The sequence below is a fragment of the Phyllostomus hastatus genome, unplaced genomic scaffold, assembly GCF_019186645.2.
Source record: "Phyllostomus hastatus isolate PE091 unplaced genomic scaffold, TTU_PhHast_1.1 phas_scaffold_501, whole genome shotgun sequence".
Classification (NCBI taxonomy): Eukaryota; Metazoa; Chordata; class Mammalia; order Chiroptera; family Phyllostomidae; genus Phyllostomus; species Phyllostomus hastatus.
Window position 1 is genome coordinate 29,484,171 of NW_025334033.1, and position 17,156 is coordinate 29,501,326.

Below are 17,156 nucleotides of genomic sequence, written 5' to 3' on the forward strand. Positions count from 1 at the left end.
TTAATGAGCCCTCTGGCCACGGGAGGGCCCATCCATGCACAGTCTCAGCTTGCACCAGTCACCCCGGGACCTGCGCAAGGTCTGGGCATTTAGCCTCTGCAAAACTGAGAGTATATTTTACAGCCAGGACTATCCTGACCTTCCATCTGTTACCACTGTCCTGGCCACCTGCAAGGAGCAGGTGGGGACCACGCAGCTGCCAAGAGGTCAGCTGGACCCGCCCCCCCTTCCAAGCCCCCGCAGCCACTTTACTCACTAGACACCGGTGTAGCCGGGTGCACAGAGGCACTCGCCAGTGCGGGGGTCGCAGCTGGCACCGTGGTGGCACTGGCACGGTAGCTGGCAGCCCTTGCCGTGGGTGCCGGGAGCACAGAGCTCTTCGCAGCGCCAGCCTCGGAAGCCAGCAGCACACACGCAGGCGCCGGTGATGGGGTTGCACAGGGCACCGTTCTGGCACTGGCACCGGTTGCTGCAATGGGGTCCCCAGTGGTCACTGTCGCAGCCTGCAGGAGAAGAGCAGGTCAGGGCTGAGGGACCCTGTGGGCTCTCCTTGGGATGTGCATGGGGAATCTAAGCCCAAGCTGCCTTCCATGTCTGCATCATACTTCCCCATAGGAGGCAGCAAGGGGTGTCTGGGTGGAAGCTTTGGTGCCTCCTGAAACCTCCATGAGCTCTTCCCCAAGCCATCAGAACAACCAAACACACAAGATAAGAAGCTTGTCTCTTTAAGGCATCTACCAGTTGGGGCCATTCCATTCCAACCAATGCCTCCTGAAGACCCCTCTCTTGTGCTGAAATTCTGGAACCACCAGCAAACCTCCCACAGCCTTTGCTAAACTCTTGGTTGGCTGTTCTGCTCTGCCAGGCCCTTCTTCTTAGGGTTGCCACACCTCTTCTCTGTGGCCCTTCTCCTCTTCGTGGTACCTCCCCAGCCCAGCCCAGCCCAGCCCAGCCCAGCCCAGCCCCCATCTCTCCATCATTCCTGCCCCTTCCCCGCTCTTTCCCACACTCATTAGTTTTCTCACCTCTTGCACCTCACTCTCCATGAACATGTCTTCTAACTCCCCGCCCCTCCCCGGGCTCCATATTTTGTCACCCTCCCTGTCTCTCTCTCCTGCTGCTTTTCCCTTTCATCGATGCCTACACCCCTGGTTGCTTCATCTTCAGTTCAATTTCATTACTTTTCAAGCAGCCAACTTCAGAAGGAACAGGAAAAAGAAATGTTTCCTTGGGAGGGGACAGATAGCCTTCAAGATCTTTATGTGTAATTAAATGTTTCAAAGAGTGATATGTGAGCCACTCTGCAGAAATGCACTCTACGGCTGCGGAGAGCGGCTGAGTGGCAGAGCCCAGGTAGGTCCCCCAGCTTGCTGCCGCCCCCACTCTAACCCTCACCTGGCGCATACAGGACACAAAACAACAAGATGTCCTCAAACTCTTGCCTCACACATTCAAATCCTGGAGTAGGGATAAACGTGGAGCTCAGGCATGCGCAGGCACAAACGATGTTCTAGAAGATGCTCAATGGGCAGAAAGATTGCCCCTAGCTAAGGCCAGGCAAGACTTCCTGGAAAAGAAGGCACCTGGAGTGAGCTGTAAAAGATGCCTCACTTGTCTGCCTATTACGGTGACCAACCATCCCGGTTTCAGCAATGAAAGTGCCATATTCTGAGAAATCCCTTAACAAATTGGTATGGCTGGTCACCCTATTGCTTGAAGACAATGAGGATTAATTGAACTTTGTGCTCCGGTGATTCTAGGGTTAATTGACCTTTGTGCTCCGGTGATTCTAGGGTTAATTGACCTTTGTGCTCTGGTGATTCTAGGGTTTGGACACTCATGGAGAAAGAGGGCGGAAACTGGGATTAGGAAGGTGTTATTGGGGAAGGCTCAGCACGAGCAAAGAGACAATGGCATTCACGTGTTGGGCACGGACAAGAGCATAAGGTTCGCCCTGGCCAGGTGGCTCAGTGGCTGGGCATCGTCCTGTACACCAAAAGCTTTTGGGTCTGATCCCCAGTCAGGGCACACACCTAGGCTGTGGGTATGTGCTCCATTGGGGTGCATACAGGAGGCAACTAGTTGATGTTCCTCTTTCACATTGATGTTCCCCTCTCTCTAAAATCAATAAACATTCCCCCCCCTCAATAAAATCAATAAACATATCAGGTGAGGATAAACAAAATGAACAAACAAACAAAATAAAAACAAGAGCACAAGGTTCCAGTGAAACCAGTGAGTAGATCTTTGGGGACTACCAATCCCCCTGCACCTGTCTCCTACTTGCTGACTAGGGTCAAGTGATCAATGTCATGGAGCCTGTCTGCCATCATCCTTCAGTGGATGGAACCACCCTAGGCCTGGAGTCCTGATCACCCTATTATGCTTCATCCCTTCTTTATCCATGCCCCAAATATTCACACATAAAAACTGAGCTGCCAAATTATGAGTGAGCCTCACTCTGCATTTTACACCTTGTACTACCATGAGTGAGGCACAAATCAAGTCCAATAGCCTAGGAATTTTGAGAAAGAAGAACAAAGTTGGAGGCATCATGCTTTCTCATTTCAAACTATATTACAAAGCTTTAATAACCCAAACAGTATAGTACTGCAGAAAAATGGACACACCGGAGTCAGTAGAACAGGAAAAGAGTCCAGAAATAAACCCACACATACACGGTAAACTAATTTCCAACAAAGGAGCCAAGACTATACCACGGGGAAAGAAGAGTCTCTTCAATAAATGGTGTTGAGAAAACAGCCATGTGCAAAACATGACACTAGACTATTACCTTATACTACACACAAACACTGACTCAAATGGATTAAAGATTTGAATGTAAGATTTAAAACCATAAAACACCTAGAAAAAAACATGGGTGGGGAGTAAGTTCTTTTGACATCAGTCCTGGCGATGATTTTTTTGGATTTGATACTAGAAGCAAAGGCAAAGTAAGTACAAACTAAAGTTTTTGTTTTGAAACTAAAAACAAAAAGCAAAAATAAATAAATAAAATGACATCACACCGAAAAGCTTCTGCGCAGCCAGAGAAATCATTGATACAATGAAAAGACAACCTACCAAGTGGGAGAAGATATTTGTAAATCGTGTCTGACAAGGGTTAATATCCAAAGAACTTGTACAACTCGATAGCAAAAAAAGCTGACAATCTAATTAAAAAAGGAAAAAAGGTTCTCAATAGACATTTTCTCAAAGAAGACATGCAGATAAACAATAGGCACATGAACATGTGCTCATCATCACTAACCATTAGGGAAATGCAAGTCAAAACCACAGTGAGCTATCGCCTCACATCTATTAGAATGACTATTATCAAAAAGACAAGAAATAATAAGTGTTGTTGAAGATGTGGAGAAAAAGGAACCCTTGTGTACTGTTGGTGGGAATGTAAAATGGTGAGGGACTTTGGAAAACAGTGTGGAGGTTCCTTAAAAACTTAAAAATAGAGCTACTGTGTGATCCAGCAATTTCACGTCTGGATGTTTATCTGAAAGAAATGAAAACACTGACTTGAAAAGATACTTGCACCCCCACGCTCACCGTGGCATTGTTTACCACAGCTGAGCCACGGAAACAACGTAAGTGCTCGTTGTGGATGAGCAGATAAAGAACACGTGCTGTGGACACATGTGACATTACTCCACAGTAATAATAACAGCAACCACGTTTTAAATGCTCACTTGTGACAATGAAAACCCTGTGGACTAGGTTTGTTATTTCTCATTTTACAGATGGGGAAATGAGGAGTCAGAGGCCTTGGGAGATTGCCCCGGGTTATAATCAGGGGAAGGCCCAGACCTTCTGGCTCCAGCTCTCTGCACTGCAGGCAAAGGGGGCCTTTTCTGAATGATGACTCTGAAGAAGGAAACTTAGAGGGACCACTGGGGACGAAGTGGTAGCTGCAAAGCACAAGGCAGGGAGACTACAGAAAAGTAGCCACCCTCTCTGCTCATCACTGTGAACAACCCCAGGACCCAGAACAAGGGATTCCCCTCATTGTCAGGGCCATGACTCTATATTAGACTGTCAGAGTCCAAAGCCAGGTTGTCCTTGGTGCATCCCAAGGCACAGGGTTACGCTTTGCTTATCAGTCAAAACCCAGTAGGAAGTGAAACTATGCCTCTGATAAGGAGCAGGAACACTGTCTCGAAGTCCAAGTACTAAAACCTGTGTGCTTTCAGCCTTGTACTTGACCTTTCAACAAACACTTACCAAGCACCCACTAGTGCCAGCAAGAGTCCTGCCCTCTTGGAGTGGACAGTCTAGGGGGGACGGAGTTGCTGGAGCAGCACTGAAGGCATACGGTAAAGGGCTCTATTAGGGGTCTTTCAGGGAGTTACAGGAAGACATAGGAGGGTCTGAAGCCAGACAGGGGGGTTTGGGAAGATGTCCTCACAGAGGTGGACTGAAGGAGGGGTGCAGGTGGGGAATGGACCTAGGCAGAGGAAAGAAAGATGTAAAAGCTTGGAGGTGGGATAAAGTATGGCATGAGAGAAAATGAAAACAAAAGGTGTGTCTGGGTTGTAAGCTTTAAGGGAGGGCAAGGTACAAGGTAAGGCAGACTCCTGGGCAGGGTGCCAGGTCCAAGGGCTTTGTGAGCCACGTGCGGGATGTGGGCTTCCTACCAGTGCCGAGAAGCTCTGAATGTTTTCTAAGCCAAGGACGGACACGATTAGGCGTGGCTGTAGAAAGAACTGATGAGAATAGATTTGTGGGCATGAGTGATGGTGGGACTGGTGTCAGGGGAGTCAGCTGTTATAATAAGGAAACAGATGGTGGTGGCCTTGACTAAGGCAGTAGCATCTGGGACGGACAGAAGGGGACAAGATTCCAGCCGCATTTATGAGGTAGAAGCAGCAAGGACTTGCTGACTGATAAGCTGCTGGGGGAAGGAAGAAGAGGCACAGTGTTCCAGCTCCGGTTTCAATTACTGGGTGGATATTGGTATCTTGCTCTTTTTTTTTTTTTTTGCATTTTTAAAATTGTTATAAGCCCTGGCTAGCGTAGCTCAGTGGATTGAACGTGGGCTGCGAACCAAAGTGTCACAGGTTCGATTCCCAGTCAGGGTACATGCCTGGGTTGCAGGCCATGACCCCCAGCAACCACACACTGATGTTTTTCTCTCTGTCTCTTTCTCCCTCCCTTCCCTTTCTAAACGAAATAAATAAAATCTTAAAAAAATTGTTATTCAAGTACAGTTGTCTCCATTTTCCTGCCACCTAAGTGCCCATCAGTAAATGAGTGGATCAAAAAACTATGGTACATTTACATGATGGAATACTATTCAGCAGGAGGAAAGAAGGTATCACCCTCTTTACAGGATATACGAGGAAAAGAGGAAATATTGAGGGAAAGAGAATGAGGTTAATTATGGTCATTGTCTAAGGGGCATCCAAGGTGGCATTCAAACTGATGCACTGGCCTTTGTGTGCTTTCATTCCCCTACTCGTCCCTTCAACAAACAGTGAGCAGGTGCCTGCTAGTGCCCTTCTGGAGTGTACAGTCAGGTGGGAGAGGGCATCAGACAAGCCCAGGTAAGCACGGTCCTATTTAGCCTGCCAATATGGGTTCTCAAACCACAGATTGGTGTGTGAGTGTGCACATATGTTTGTGTCCTCATGTGTGTGTGTTTTATGGGGCCCCTACGAATAAGCACCAAGAGTGCTATGTCACTGGACACCAAGGACGCAAACAAAACACTTGTCAACCAAAAAGCAAAGGGGCTTACAGCCATGAATGTAGGAGAAAATAGCCCATCGTATCCAATTTAAAATACAGGGGCCGGCACAAATAACGCCCCCTTGTTATTACAAAAATATTTTATTACAAAGTCATAAGCATGTAATTCTGTAACACAACAATATCACATTCAAGCACACCATAGGACATTGTAGGTGAGATGTTCAAATTGCTGTCCATTTCGTGCAAGACCTGCACGCGCCCTACTGACCACACTCAAGCCAGCCTTGGTCCTGCCTGAGGCTGTGTTCTGATTAGGGAAGCAGGTGCGCGTGTAACCCATTCCAAGGACATCGCCTTCCACCTTCTCCCCTCCCCAGAGTGATTACATGGAAAAAAAGTTAGATTTCACAGGAATAAGCTTCAGTTATCCAGAAAATCCACTTAAAAACACCTCATGCCCCAGCAGAAATGAGGCGGAGCTGCAGTGAGTCAGTTATCGACCCTGTTGAAGGTGAATGAAAACTATCATCATTAAAATTACAACAGAATTTTGCATTCTTTCAAAGATAGTTACCAACTCTTCCCGATCCGGCCTTGAAATGTCACCCCCTCACGCACTTTTTTTTTTCTGTCACAGATGTTCCTTCCTAATTATACTTGGCTTTGGCTGATATTTCAAGTTGATGTATCTTCTTTGAGCAGCTAGGGGGCCTTTAGGGGCACCCAGCAGTGTGCGGCCTGGCTTGCTCTGTTCCCAGCTGGGGACTCTCCCTGCTGGCCTCTTCGGACTGTGGGGCCCAGGCCTTGTGAGCGCTGGGCTTCCCCACTCCCTTCTCCACAGACATGCTTTCAGATTCGTAACTATGGTTGGTTGAGCAGTTAAAGCCTGCCCGGCCATGAGATAAAGGTGTAAAATAAATGTTCTTTAATTCTCCCAACAACCCATTTGCAGGGGGTGCTATTATTATGTGTGTTTTGCAGATCAGGAAACAGAAGCCTGGTAGGTAAAATAGCTTATCCAAGGTTACACAGCGGGGGAAAGACTGGGTGTCTGGGCCCCTAACCCCTGCCTCCTCCTGGGTACGGGTTGTCTGGTGTTGATGGAAGAGGGGTCCTGGCAGCTGTGGCCTAAACAGCCACAGCCACGTTGGGTAATTCACAAAGAGATGAGAAAGCAGAGAGACTCATTTTGGGGGGCAGGTGGGGGGTTTAAAATTGATTTTATTTATTTATTAAGTTTATTTTAACTGTTGTTCAAGTACAGTTTTCTGTCTTTTACTCCCATCCCAGTCCACCCACCCAGCCCTCTCCACCTCCCTCCCACTTCCACCCCCCCTAGTTTTTGTCCATGTGTCCTTTATACTCGTTCCTGCACACTCTTCCCCCTTTCCCCTGAAATTCCCTCCCCTCTTTCCTCTGGTCACGGTCAGCCTGTTCTCTATTTCAGTGTCTTTGGCTGTATTTTGTTTGTTTGCTTGTTTTGTTGTTTAGGTTCCTGTTAAAGGTGAGATCATATGGTATTTTTCTTCCACCACCTGGCTTATTTTGCTTAGCATAATGCTTTCCAGTTCTGTCCATGCTGTCACAAAGGATAGGAGCTCCTTCTTCCTTTCTGCTGAGAGATTCATTTAAAAAAAGATTTTATTTATTTACTTTTTAGAGAGGAGAAGTTGGGGAGAAAGATAGCAAGAGAAACATCAATGTATGGTTGCCTCTCATGCACCCCACACTGGGGACTGGCCTGCAACCTAGGCATGTGCCCTGCCTGGGAATCAAGCCAGCGACCCTTTGCTTCACTGTCTGCCGCTCAAGCCACTAAGCCACACCAGCCAGGAACAGAGAGACTCATTTTTTCAGGGACTGGTATATGTGTGAATGGTGGCCAGAGACCCCAGGTTTTCCATGACTGGCCCAATTTCACATAATTTTATTTTCTTCAGTTAAGATAATTATTTAGAATACTTTCTATGTGATAAAATATATATAACATACGTTTTGTCATTTTCATCATTTTTAAGTGTGTGATTAATTCTGTGACTTTCATTACACTCACAATGTTGTGCAACCATCACTGCTAGTTCCAAAACTCTTCCATCACCCCAAACAGGAACTCTGGAACATTTAAGCAATAACTCCCTTCTCCCTCCCTGCTTCTGGTTACCTCTAATCCACTTCTGTCTCTATGGATTTGCCTATTCTAGATATTTCTATAAGTGGAATCATTTAATATTAGCCTTTTGTGTAGGCTTTCTTCCCTGAGCATAACGTTTCCAAGGTTCCTCATGTTGTAACATGTATCCTTTATTCCTTTTTGTGGCTGAAGAGTATTCCCTTGTATACGTATGCCACATTTTGTTGATGTATTCATCTCTTGATGGACACTTGGGTAGTTTCTTCCTTTTTGGGCTATTGCAAATAATGCTGCCACGAACATTGGTGTCCAGGTATCTTGCTGAGTCCCTGGAGATCGTTTATGAAAGGCACACCTGAGTTTTTATGTCTTTACCGACTTTCTTGATTAGGAACAACAACTGGGCTGACCACTTTTTTCCCCGCTGCTTCCACTTAAGCAGGTTTCGGTACCTTGGGTCAACCCTCCTCCATTAGCCCCGGAGTCTCTGTGGGCTACAGTGGGGGAGCTGGAGTGCGTCCTGGTTAGCAGATGTCTCACCCAGCGTCCCTCCCAGACCTGGGCACAGGGAGAGCTGTCAGCAGTGCCGACGAGGGTGATGCTTCTGCAGTGACCGGGGCCCCCTCCCCACTGCTGATGAGGATTTGCTCCCTCAGACAGTGGTTCTCAGCCTAGCAGCTTGTAAGCATCACCCTGAGGTTATAAAAAACACATGCCTGGGCTTCACACCTGGACCTTCTGATTTAATTATTCTGGGGTGGTGGGGCCCATTACAGGTCCTTAAAAGAAAAAACCTCAGCAAGTGAGAACTATCGTCCTTTAAGTAATCTGCTTTCTCACTGGTCCTCTCAGTGGGGTGAGCGGGAAGATGCTGGGCCCGAGGCTGGGGAGGGAGAGATGGATGCTTCCTCCCATTCCACAGATGGGAATCCTGAAACTCAGTGAGGAGGAGGAGGAGGAGGAGGAGGAGGAGGAGGAGGAAGGGCCGCTGAAAAGAAGGTCAAAGGTTAGGAAATTATCTGGAATCCATTGACCCTGAGCTGCCCCAGCCTGTACTAGAGCCTGGGCCAAGGTCCCCACGGCCACCCTCTAGCAATGGACAGGCTTGACATAGTCTAAGCACCTGCCAGGAGCAGCCCATGGTTCCCGAGTCCGCTCCCCAAGTTCCCATCCACACCAAGAAGGAGAAAGAAGTAGGCGAGCTGACAGGTCATGGGGTTGTTCCCGAGTTTACAAAGCAGCAGGTCTGGGGCGGAGATGGAGCAGCAACTTCCAGAAACCATTCCAGCTGATAGATAAAGTGACTATCCAGTGAGTGAGACCATTTGTCAACCGACTGGCCCCCCCAAAAAACACAGGCAAATTCTCAGAGGCTGAGCCTCCCTGCTCTTTCCAGACCCAAGTTGCAATTCTGAGGGAGAATCTCGAAGGGTGGGTCCCAGCCAGAGCTGTGCGATCTTGGGCAGCCTCCTCCCCAGTCTGGGCCTCTGTTTTCACATCTGTAAAGTTGGGGGAGGGGCTGTTAGGTTGTCACAAAGGATCAGGGACAGTCCTGCACAATGAAGACCTATGCTCTCTAGGAGCCAGTGGTGCTCTCATTTAGAAACACCATCAGGTAAGTGCTGGGGTCCCCCCCATTCTCACTGTTTGGGGTTCTATGTTCTGTTGCTCAGTGCCCGCCTGTACTTGAGAAACAGGCTGGGGCGGGGGATGGGGTAGGAGGTATGTTTGCCCTTGTGTGGAAAAGAAAAGTTTGAGGCGCTTACCCAGGCTCTGAGTGGAGCCATGGCTCAGCTCCCTATCTTCCCGCCACCTCGCTACTTGGAATTAAATATTAATAGACCAACGTGCTGTAGATTAAAACCCAAATCTCCTGACACAGTCCCTAGGCCTAGAAGATGCTGACAGCACAGGATTATAATGATGTATCATTAGCTCTTAGTGATCTATTTATTATACTTGTTACTTCCTCTGTTATTTAACCACACTATCTGTATCTCCGTGAGAGCTCTGAGGGGAGGCAGGATTCGCAGGGGCTGCACGGAATTCCAGCTGCCCGTCCCTGGCCCACTGTGTCCCAGGGGGGCAGGGGCGGAGGAGGACACGCTCACGCGCAGGAACCCCCAGCCCTGTAAGCTGCGTTGTCACCTGGTTATTTCATTTAATTCTCTTACTAACCCTGTGCCGTTCATTCATACCTTGCCTTGTTGCAAAGACAATTTGAGGCAAACCACCTGAGGTGGATGATTATCCCATTTGTCAACTGAGAAAGCTGAGGTTCGGAGACATCGAATAGCTAAATAGGGTTTCTCAGCCTTGGCACGACTGACGTTTTGGGATAGAACGTTCTTTGTCGTGGGGCTGTCCTGTGCATTGTACACAAATTTTCAGCAGCATCTCTGGCCTCCACCTACCTACCAGATGCCAGTAGCCCCTCCTGCTCCACAACTGTTACAACCGAAAAATGTCTCCAGATATTGACAAATGTTCCCTTGGGGACAAAATTGCTCCCATCGCAAAAGGCCGAGTTGAGAGTCAGACTGGTTTCTTACTCCTAGGCTTTAGAGGTCATCTCACATTCCCACCCCCACCCCCACACAGTTTACAGCCCAGGAGACGGGCCCAGAGACACTGAGTGGCTTGCCCATGGTCACGCAGCTAACGCGCTGGAGAGCTAGATTTGAAACTAGCTGGCCACGTCAATCTAAGGCTCTTTCCATCCCACCACACCAGCATTTGGGAGATGAGTTAGGCTCATTTATTCGCCTGCCAAACAATTACTGAGCAGCTACTGTGTTCTGGGCACTGAGAAGCCCACAGTCAGTTTGAGAAACACAAACGAATGGGAAGTGTTGACCCATCAGAACCTGGGATGACAGGAGGGGTGCTGGGAAAGCTGTTCCCGGGGCAGCTGCAACCAAGGAGAGTGTCCCACAGTCAGGTCAGAGGTCAGAAGGCCTGGGGACGTGCAAGGTCTCAGGGTCACAGGGCAGGAGGAGAGAACAAAGCCAGCGAGTATATCAAAATGCCCTGAACAGTCAGTCTCTTTAGCTCATTATGTTCCTCATCTTCATCGCCCTGGCCTTGACCGTAGCTCCAGGCAATCAAATCCATTTTAACCAGATGCCACACCATCAAACTACCAGGAGGGAGTGGGGAGACTCCTTAACTCCATTTAACCAGAGTCTTGCACCTCTCTGCGGATGGATACACCTGCGCCTGCCGGCCACTCCACCTTCAGGGCAGCAGGCACCCCTATTAACATGGACATCCTCCCCTTTTGCATAGGTAGGTGCGCATTTGTGTGGGGGGTGAGTGGGGGGGGAGCATCAGTCACATTATGAGGCATTATCAGCCATTAATACCCCAGTTATCTGTTAATATCTGAGCAGCAATTAGCAGACCTGGGAGCCAGATGAGGAAGAGTGTGTGTGTGAGAGAGAGTGTAAAGATGCTTTTGGAGAGAGGAGATGGGAAATTGTGAAAGGGGAATTCAACTTCACAGGGACTGTTCTGGATATGAAGTGCCACGGTAATATGTGGACAGATGATGGGGAGGAAAACTGGGTGTCAGTTACTCTGCAGTACCTGACTTGTTCAAGCCGATCCATGCCTCCTCAGGGAGCTACAAACAGGTAGCGATCCCCACTTTACAGAGGAAGAGACCATGGCGAGGTGTGGTCAGGTGACTGACTCCTGCTCTCACAGCCAGTGTGGCCTCTGGCCTGCTTCTCGAACAGGGTATTTAACGGCACAGTCTCAAGCCACCGAGTATCAGCCAGAGCTAAACACAGGCGTTTGTTCACACGTGTGCTCTTCTTGTACAGAGGGTGTCGAGGCCCAGAGAGGGGAGGGACTGTCCAGGTCACCAGTGAGAGGCAGGGGAGGGTGGGACTCTGGGGGCCCCAGTGAGGTCTGCGGGCCGTGCCGAGCAGAGGGCCGGGAGGGCACTCCACAGATGTCTGCCCTTCTAGGGTCCAGGCCAGAACTCATCACTAGCCCTCCGCCCTCAACGCTGCTGCCCTCTGCTGCTCCCATCTCTGGGATAAATGTACCGCAGTGACCCCGGTACTTTTGTCTCACACACTCCAGCTATGTGGTCGGTGAGGCCCAGGGTGAGGCACAAGCTGGGGGCTGCCCCGAATGGACCCCGGGGCTGGTCAGCACTAGCCTGTCCTCAGCTCTGCTCAACCCTGTCCCCAACAGGCTTTTAATGAGGGCCCAGCTCCCAGCCGCCAGCTCCATCTGATCTGCCGGCATCACTGCCTTTGAAACTTCCCAGCCCCAAAGACGATTTATCTCCACAATTTGCCTAGAAAGCCTCATAAATCATGTCTGTGCACAAAGAAATTACCTCTTTGGAAGAGCCTTTCAAAGGCAGCCACCAAAGACACCACAGCCCTGCCAGAGGGCCCGCCTCATCGGCCCTACACGCTCCCCAGCATGGCCCACTCCTCACTTTCCTATCAAAACCCCTGAGCAAAGCCTAGGCTGGGGGTGGAGAGGGGGAAAGGCTGGGATCAAAGGGAACTGGTGGAGCTCTGCAGTGTGGGAGTGAAACCCCAGGTGTGGGCTCTGAGGGAAACGAACTCAGTTCATGTGGGAAAGGTCATAGGAAGGTCATGGGGTCCAAGCCCATTCCTTGTGAGGAGTGAAATAGTTTCACAACCTTGTCCACCAGTTTTCCATCATTCCACTCCCCCCTGACTTTCTTCTAACCGTCTGGTCTAGTGCAAAGGGCCCATTTCTGGCTTTGTCATGGGTTTTGGGCAAGGTACCACCCTTCCAGGCCTCAGTGTCCCCATTGGCAAAGAGACAGATTTAGCCCAGATGAGTGGATGTGTTAAATTGTGACTCATGGAGCCAGAGAGGTCCCATGTCTTGCTGGGGCCATGACAGGGACTCCAGAATCCCTGACCCCCAATGGGCACAGCTTCCAGAGATGCTGAGTTCTCTGCTGAGTTCTCACACAAAAACAATTAAGCAGCTAAAATTGGGATATCTGTGGGCAAAGACCAATTTCTAGGACCCTGTCTGCCTTTAAAGTTTGTGTTTAATTTCTCTCTCAGTCAGGAAGTTCTTCTATACGTTTAACTGAGGAAACTCTTACTGCAATTTAACGTAATTTCCTCTCCGTCACCTGCTCACTCCCTGAGCAGCCACGTCAGGGCCCAGCACCGCATGGACACTCATCGGGAAGCGAAGTGGCACTCAGGGTCTCTGTCCTTAAGGAACTTCTACCTGGGACTGCGGCCAATCCACCACAGGCAGGACCAGAAGGGGAGAGAAGCAGTAAAGGGGGAGACCACACAGAAGGTGGCCAAAGAGCATGTTTGAACTAAGTCCTGGCTCACCTGTTGCCCTGTGCATGATGGAGCTGGGGCCTTTCTCATTAGCGGGGAGCAGGGAGAGAGGGAGGTGCGGGTTGTGTTGGAGCTGCTCCTATAGCTCATTCAGCAGTTAATCAGCACCAGGGAGGAGTGAAGTGAGCCGAGGTAATTTGAGCCAGGGCAGTCTGAAGAGTCGTGTTTAGAGTCACTTAGACGAAGGGTGTGAGCCCGGGCCAGGATGGACCCAGAACCCTCTGCCTCAGAGGCCTGGTGCAAGGCTGTTCCCACCAGCAGACACCCCGCTCCTCCGGCTGTCCCAAAGAAATGGGTTCACATCTGAGTCACTTTTCTTTTGGCAAAGGCTGGCAGTACCTGGAGCCAAATGGTGCTCTTGGTGCTCTGGATAAGCTTGGCTGACTTTATTGAGAACTGATCGGATGTAAGGTCCAGACTCAGTGGGGCTAAAAAGGGTGGGTCCTCAGGGGCCACAGAGTGCTCACAGTCGGGCACACGTGTGGCCTCTGCGGGCCCCATGAGACAGACTGGGAGGTGTGCTTGCTGGAGGTGGAGATGCTCAGGGAGGTTGGGGTGCAGTGGGGAAAGGGTTAACTTACCCAGGAGGGCTTTGTGGAAGAAATGGGATTTGATTCAAACTCTAAAAGAAGGGCTAGGATTTCAATAGGTGGGAAAGCAAGGGGAAGTCAGTTTGAGTGACCTGGACAGCAAAGGCGAGGGAGGGTGGATTCTGGATGCACAGCAGTCTGGATGGAGGGTGCTCACAGACAGCCCTGGCTGTGGGGGCCTGGGCCGAGGGCCGAGGGGTTTGACTCATTGAAGGGAGGCCAGACCACTGCCCCTCAAACTGCCCAAGGGGAAGGACCAGGGTTTTTGTTTTGTTTGTTTTCCACTCCAACCCGCAGATACTGGGTCCTGACAGAGCCTGACTCGTATGCATGTCACACCATGCGGCACTCACCACGGGGCTGTGACAGCACCTACACAAGGCTGTGCCCCGTTCAGCCGAGGAGTCACCAACCATGGGCTTGGCTGTCAGCAATGTCAAAACCATCAGAGGCAAGGACTCGGGGATGTGCAGAAGAGCAAACCCGAGGGAGGAAGCAAAGTGTAGAATCTCAGAGCACGTGTGCGTGTTCTGAATTTCTGCTCACAGGCATCCATTGAATTATGGGCATAAATAGAATTTTCACAACAAAACAATAGGTGCAGGCTTGCTTCATACAGCCATTCTTCCAAGTTCTTGTGCAGTTAACTCGCTATTGGGTGTAATCCTGTTTATCTGTATACTTTTGACCTTTCAAAGTTCCTCTGTGCTCATAGGTCATTTAAATAAAGATGGGTGTTCCCATTGCTCCGATGGATAGACTGAGGCCCAGGGAAGTGCAGCAGCTTGCCTGCAGCCACTGTCTAGTTAGTAGGAGAGGGGAGACTCTAGGAATTCAGGCTCTGATCCCACCCACCATTCTCCATAGCACTGCTTTCCCAGTGGGGTCACTTAACACAGGGTCCGCCTTTCAGCAGGAAGCTGTGTCTCTCTGATATTTGGGGTCCCATGGTCAACTCTGTCTTGCTACTTGTGTCATTTGTGCAATGGCCCATTTATCCCTGCACAGGGAAGGACTTTGAGAGCAGCTCCTAGTCGGACCTGCCAGTCAGAGGACACTCTATCCATCACTGCTGGGTGAGGACCTCTGATTTCCCTGGAGAGAGGAGGCCCGAGGCCAAGTGACAAATGGCCTTCCTGTCTATTGAGAGTTATTATCAAAGGACAGGGCCTGCTGCCCCTGGGATCTGCTGAGGATGGAGCCGCTGAGGAGAGACACTTGTGCCGCAGCAGCAGGAGGTCTGATTAGCTGTCCGTTTGTTCACTGGCTCCACAAACTTCACTGAATGCCCACTACGAGCCGGTTACTGGGGATCGATCAGGTGGGGGATAAAGGCAACAGCCCAACAGCGCAGACAGCAAGCAGATGGAGACCTCGGCTCTGGCTTCTGTGGGAATGGCAGCTCTTCTCCCAGTTCTCTCCCCCATCCCCTGGCTTTACTTTTTCTTTCTAGAACTTATTCTCTTTGGTACTGTATAATCACTGTATTACACACTTATTTTCATCTTTTTTCTTTATATAAAAAGTTTTTCATTTTTTGATTTTTTTAGAGAGAAAAAGGGGGAGAGAGAAAATCATCAAATTTTTGTTCCGTTTATTTATGACAAGAGTCATTGGTTGACTCTTGTGTGTGCCCTGACCAGGGATCAAACCCTCGACCTGGTGTATTGGGACAATGCTCTAACCAACTGAGCTACCTGGCCAGCACCATCTTCTTTCCTGACTGGGACTCCCACTATAACATCAGCTCCACAAGTGCAGGGGCTTTTTTTATTCACTGATACTCCCTCAGTGCCTAGAATAGAGTTTGGCATATAGCAGATGCTCAATAAATGCTTGCTGAACAAGTGAATAAATTAACAAGTAAAAATATAACTGCAGTAAGGGTATGAAGGTGCAAACAAATGCTTGATAGAAAACAATGAGAGTGACTTCCTTTCAACTGGGAAGTCAAGGAAGGCCTCTCTGGGGTGGTGACATTCATGCTGAGAGCAGAAGGATGAGAAGGAGGCAGACGTGGGAAGGGCAGGAAGTGAGAGCCCTGCTGGTAGAAGCAAGAGTGCGGGCAGACACCCTGAGGGAGGGAAACGCGGGCAGAGCCAAGGCACTGAAGGGGGCAGGTGGCTGGGGCACCGTGAGAGCAATGAGAGAGGGGAAGGGCTGTAGATGGGGCAGACGGGGCCAGATCACGTGCACCCAGGGCAGGGAGCTGGGATTTTTAAAAAAGATTTTATTTATATATTTTTAGAGACAGGAAGGAGGGAGAAAGAGAGGGAGAGAAAGATCAATGTATGGTTGCTTCTCATGCGCCCCCTACTGGGGACCTGGCCTGCAACCAAGGCATGTGCCCTAGATTGGGAATTGAACTGGTGATCCCTTTGGTTCACAGTCCAGCACTCAATCCACTGAGTCACACTAGCCAGGGTGGACTTTTTTTTTTTAAGAGCAATGGAAAACTCTTGAAGGGTTCTAGTATGACTTGATGAAAGTAATAGAGCAGGACTTCCCTGTGAGCAGGACTTACAACCCTGGACAAGGAGGCACAGAGTTCTTCTCTGCAGCCCACCCTCATCCTGGGTAGACCAGGATTCCCCGGCTTAGAGTCAGGGGACAGCCTTCCACCACTCAGATCGGCTCACAGCACAGCCGGGTGCCAGTGAGATGTCCTCCCCTCCCCCATACCAGGTAGGAGACCACGGGGAGGGGCACGCAGGGGAAGGGGATCAGACGGGGCAGCTCAGTGTGTGTTGGCATCCCGGTGATGCAGAAAGTGTGCTGACAGTTGTACGCAAGCTGAGATCTCATGAATTACCCGCCCCCTCTAGGAGAGGCAGAGGCCTTCCCAAGTAGGTTCCCTATACTGTTATTGACACCTCTGGGTGCCAAGCAGTGACTCCTGAAGCCTGTCTCACCCATCCCTAAATGTGGGTGCTGCATTTGCCAGGAGCTGGCGAGGTGAGAGGGCCAGCCACAACAGTGGGGGCTCCCCCTGTGCAGCTGAGAACCCCGAGAAGGAGGCTTGGGGCGTGGGGAAAGCCAGGGCCCTTCTGGAAGTGGATTCCTCAGTCAGTCACCCAGCTAAAAACATGACTAGCGCAGGAGCAAATGGAACAGGGTTAATGACCCTTAGGATTTCTGAGGACCACAGGTGTGGGCTGCGGTGGGCAGCAGCGGGCAGCTTCATTAAGCGGGACATCCACAGTTTATGCTCTGGAACAGCCTGGAGCTCTCAGGGGCCTTCGACTTCAGAGGGAACCTAATGAGCTTCACTCAGCAGAAGTAGCCCAGCCTCAGCGCCCCTCATCCTGCTGGGGGCCACTCCACTTGCTCCAGAGCTATCCTTTTCCTCCCCGTGGGAGTTGCTCC

At 50.0% G+C, this 17,156-nt stretch overlaps 1 protein-coding gene across 3 annotated transcripts in view; it reads right to left on the reverse strand.

The window, feature by feature from the left end:
* Window positions 1-17,156, reverse strand: part of MEGF11 (multiple EGF like domains 11) — a 353,113-nt gene that overhangs the window by 76,403 nt on the left and 259,554 nt on the right. For all 3 annotated transcript variants that reach the window (XR_006783853.1, XM_045823915.1, XM_045823914.1), the window contains exon 6: window positions 257-503. Coding sequence is in view for 2 of the 3 variants with exons in the window: in XM_045823915.1 (XP_045679871.1) it covers window positions 257-503 (247 nt within the window). In the remaining variant the exon portion in view is untranslated. The remainder of the gene's footprint in view (window positions 1-256; window positions 504-17,156) is intronic.